Here is a 3,510-nt window from a genome sequence, read left to right on the forward strand (position 1 = left end):
CAAGTCTGACAGCAGAGGTCAGTCTGACACACACACACACACACACACACACACACACACACACACACACACACACACACACACACACACACTTTTCATGTGCAGTAATAATGTTTTTTACATTACAGTTAAGAAACCCAATACAGGCAGAGAAGTATTGATATACAGTATATGTGTATAATTATCTTATAGTATTTCACGACTGATATGGATTTATGGATTTATTACATTATGGGTTTTTTTTTGTTTGTCTTGAGGCATAATGTTTTTATGTTGTCCTTCCTATTATCTTCAAAAGTATTTTTTATAAACTAATGTAGGGAATTTCTTCAAATGTTGCACAAATGTCGTCTTGGAACTACGGATGGACTGGTCTGAATTTGGTGGATACATGTCAGAGTTTAAGGTCACTGTCAGTCACCTTATTGTGAATATGAAATCCCAAGAAATGCTTCAAGGAATTTCTTCAAATGTCCACTATGACTCAATGAAGAACTCAGATGTACTCTGACATAATAAATACAAGTTTTGGTCATAACTCAAGAAGTCATGAGCTAAGTATGACTTTCTTACAAAGATTTTAAAGGATAAAATGAGGACATTTTGAACAGACAGGAGTACTTTTCCCAGTATAGTTCTGATAGTTCTTGAAATGTTGCGTTCACACCAAAATAATCTGGAACTAGAACTTAGTTCATTAAATCAAATCACATCAAATCAAGTTTTATTTATATAGCACATTTTTAAAAACGAAAAAAAAGTGCTGTACATATAATAATTGCCTTACAGTAAGGACACTATACAGTAAATACAACAGCACAGTTTGTGCAGAATATCAGTATGAGAAAACGAACCTTTTCACCCCCTTTTTAGTCAGGTACTTTCATGGGAGAAAAAGGTTCCCATTTCTGATTGGCTGGGCAGTTTGCAAACCACGCCCTGTAAAACTCGGAAACGTTTTGTGAAGCCGCCATTGTATTTGCTGGCATTAGCATTATTAGCATTAGCCCAGCGCACCAACGGAGAGAGACTAACTTATGGCAACACAAAAGAAAACGTGGGAGCGGTGGAGATGAGGAGGTGTCGGCGTTCCAGACTTTTGGCCGGGGACTTCGGGTGGCAGTATACGCAGAAGAAGAAGAAGTGACGTCAGCGGCTTCATTTGCCTAACCCTCCCTCAGGGACTTATTCCGGTGTGAACGCGATCTGCTAAAGAGTTGTGATGAACTAAGTACTGGGAACTAAGCGGCTATGGACATTAAAAGGACTACTACTAAATAAACTACCATTTAAAATAATATGTAGTAGTTATTTGTGCCACAGGGGGGCGATAAATTGTAACGGCTACAAATGAGAAACTTGAAGTATCTTCTACTGTAATAATCAGTCTACTCAATATTCAGCTTAATAACTGTTAAATAAGAAATACTGCCATCCAAATGTAAGTAACTTAAACAAATATGTTTGGAATAAAACCTCGTAATAAATGAAGTTGTCACAGTCAATGCTTTCTTTCTTTTACCTTCATTCTAAACCTGTTTTCTCGTCTTCTTGCAGCACGGTGACGTCTGCTGTCTTCACGGTGGGCGATAACGTTGTATCAGGAAGTGATGATCGCACTGTTAAAGTGTGGGACCTGAAGAACATGAGGTCGCCCATAGCAACCATCCGAACTGACTCCGCCGTCAACAGGTCTGTGAGCTGCAAATATGCCATAATATGTGTCATGCATAATTATCTCCAGTGTTTATATTTATTTAGTGGTGGACAAGCAGAGCAAGACAAATAGGAAGTTAACCATTTATGATCTTATAAATATTTGTATTTATGATAACATTAAACGACTCAGATATGAATGCAACATGTGTTTTAAATCTGCATGTCCAGTCGGAACAAGCAAGCACATTGGAAACGACAACATGTCTTGGAGACTTTAAACCGAGGATGTAATCAAGCCATTCTCACAATGCACCTAGATTACAGAATTCTACCTCAGCAAATAGTCAATTCAAGAAGTTTAAAGACTCTGAAAACGCTGTGAGCAGGATTTGAACCTGCGCGGCGAGACTCCATTGGATTTCAAGTCCAACGCCTTAACCACTCGGCCCTCAATTCAGTTTTACTTTGTTCTTCCAGGAATTCTCGCGTAACCGTATGAGCTCCTTGCGGGAAACAAGAACAAGTTTGAGAAGTTTTAATACTTCACTTGGAAGCCATCAGCAGGATCCAGAAGCTTAAACAGACTTCAAACGCTGTGAGCAGGGTTCGAACCTGCGCGGGGAGACCCCATTGGATTTCGAGTCCAACGCCTTAACCACTCGGCCATCACAGCTGTTTTTAATGATCTATGTGGAATCATTGAGTAACCGTATAAGGTTCTTATGAGAAACAAGAAAAACTATGGTTGCTTAAACTACCTAACCTCAAGTCATTTTGCAATTCACAATTGTCCAACACTTTGAACCATGAACGTTTTTTTGCATTGCTCAAGTTCCAACAAAAGACCCTTGTTGGACTGCATTTGAACAAAGGCTAAGAGGACAGTTGAACACATGCAGCAATCAGACAGCTCCAGAAGTTTAAAGATTCTTCAAACGCTGTGAGCAGGGTCCGAACCTGCACGGGGAGACCCCATTGGAATTCGAGTCCAACGCCTTAACCACTCGGCCATCACAGCTGTTTACCTCTGTTCTCCATGTAATTCTCGCATAACCGTATGAGCCCCTTGTGGGAAACAACAACAAGTTTGGGAGCTTTAACTAAGTTTAATGCCTCACTTGGCAGCAATCAGCCAGCTCCAGAAGCTTAAGAGACTTCAAACGCTGTGAGCAGGGTTCGAACCTGCGCGGGGAGACCCTATTGCATTTCGAGTCCAACGCCTTAACCTCTCGGTCATCACAGCCGTTTACCTTAGTCGACGATGGAATCCTCGTATAACAGTATAAGCTCATGTGGGAAACAAGAACAGCTTTGGTAGCTTTAAGTACCTACAGTTTCCAGTAATGTTTAAGGGGCTTCGTGTGGTTGTTGAAACAAGATCAACTTTGGGGTTAATTTCACATCTGGCCTGTCACTTTGAACCAAAGAATAAACAGTACTGGAGCTACCACGTAGCATAGCCAATCTTGAAATGGACCGCAATTCTAGGAGCCATCAAACCAAGGGTGAGACAACAGTTGAAGAACCCAACAGTAACCTGCGTGGGGAGACCCCATTGGATTTCGAGTCCAACGCCTTAACCTCTCGGCCATCACAGCTGATTTTAGTGATCTATTTGGAATCATCGAGTAACCGTATAAGGTCCTTGTGGGAAACAAGAAAAACTCTGGTTGCTTAAACTATCTATCCTCAAGTCAATTTGCAATTCACAATTGTCCAGACCCTTGTTGGACTGCATTTGAACAAAGGCTAAGAGTTTAAAAGGTCTACAGACGCTGTGAGCAGGGTTCGAACCTGCGCGGGGAAACCCCATTGGATTTCGAGTCCAACGCCTTAACCTCTCGGCCATCA

General features: G+C 41.1%; 1 protein-coding gene and 5 non-coding genes across 6 annotated transcripts in view; 1 reads left to right on the forward strand and 5 right to left on the reverse strand.

The window, feature by feature from the left end:
* Positions 1–1,696, forward strand: part of LOC104943563 (WD repeat-containing protein 37-like) — a gene marked incomplete at its 3' end in the record, with an annotated part of 20,621 nt that extends 18,925 nt beyond the window's left edge. Inside the window, exon 8 of the mRNA XM_010769015.1 lies at positions 1,487–1,696. Within this exon, the coding sequence (XP_010767317.1) occupies positions 1,487–1,696 (210 nt within the window). The remainder of the gene's footprint in view (positions 1–1,486) is intronic.
* A 337-nt stretch (positions 1,697–2,033) lies between these two features.
* On the reverse strand, positions 2,034–2,115 carry trnas-uga (transfer RNA serine (anticodon UGA)). Its single transcript has one exon. It is a non-coding gene; the product is annotated as a tRNA-Ser (tRNA).
* Positions 2,116–2,250: 135 nt separating this feature from the next.
* trnas-cga (transfer RNA serine (anticodon CGA)) lies at positions 2,251–2,332 on the reverse strand. Its single transcript has one exon. It is a non-coding gene; the product is annotated as a tRNA-Ser (tRNA).
* Positions 2,333–2,595: 263 nt separating this feature from the next.
* On the reverse strand, positions 2,596–2,677 carry trnas-cga (transfer RNA serine (anticodon CGA)). The gene has a single exon. It is a non-coding gene; the product is annotated as a tRNA-Ser (tRNA).
* Positions 2,678–2,820: 143 nt separating this feature from the next.
* trnas-cga (transfer RNA serine (anticodon CGA)) lies at positions 2,821–2,902 on the reverse strand. Its single transcript has one exon. It is a non-coding gene; the product is annotated as a tRNA-Ser (tRNA).
* A 533-nt stretch (positions 2,903–3,435) lies between these two features.
* trnas-cga (transfer RNA serine (anticodon CGA)) lies at positions 3,436–3,510 on the reverse strand. Its single transcript has one exon. It is a non-coding gene; the product is annotated as a tRNA-Ser (tRNA).

Source organism: Notothenia coriiceps, unplaced genomic scaffold, assembly GCF_000735185.1.
Source record: "Notothenia coriiceps isolate Sejong01 unplaced genomic scaffold, NC01 NC01_scaffold00006232, whole genome shotgun sequence".
Lineage (NCBI taxonomy): Eukaryota > Metazoa > Chordata > Actinopteri > Perciformes > Nototheniidae > Notothenia > Notothenia coriiceps.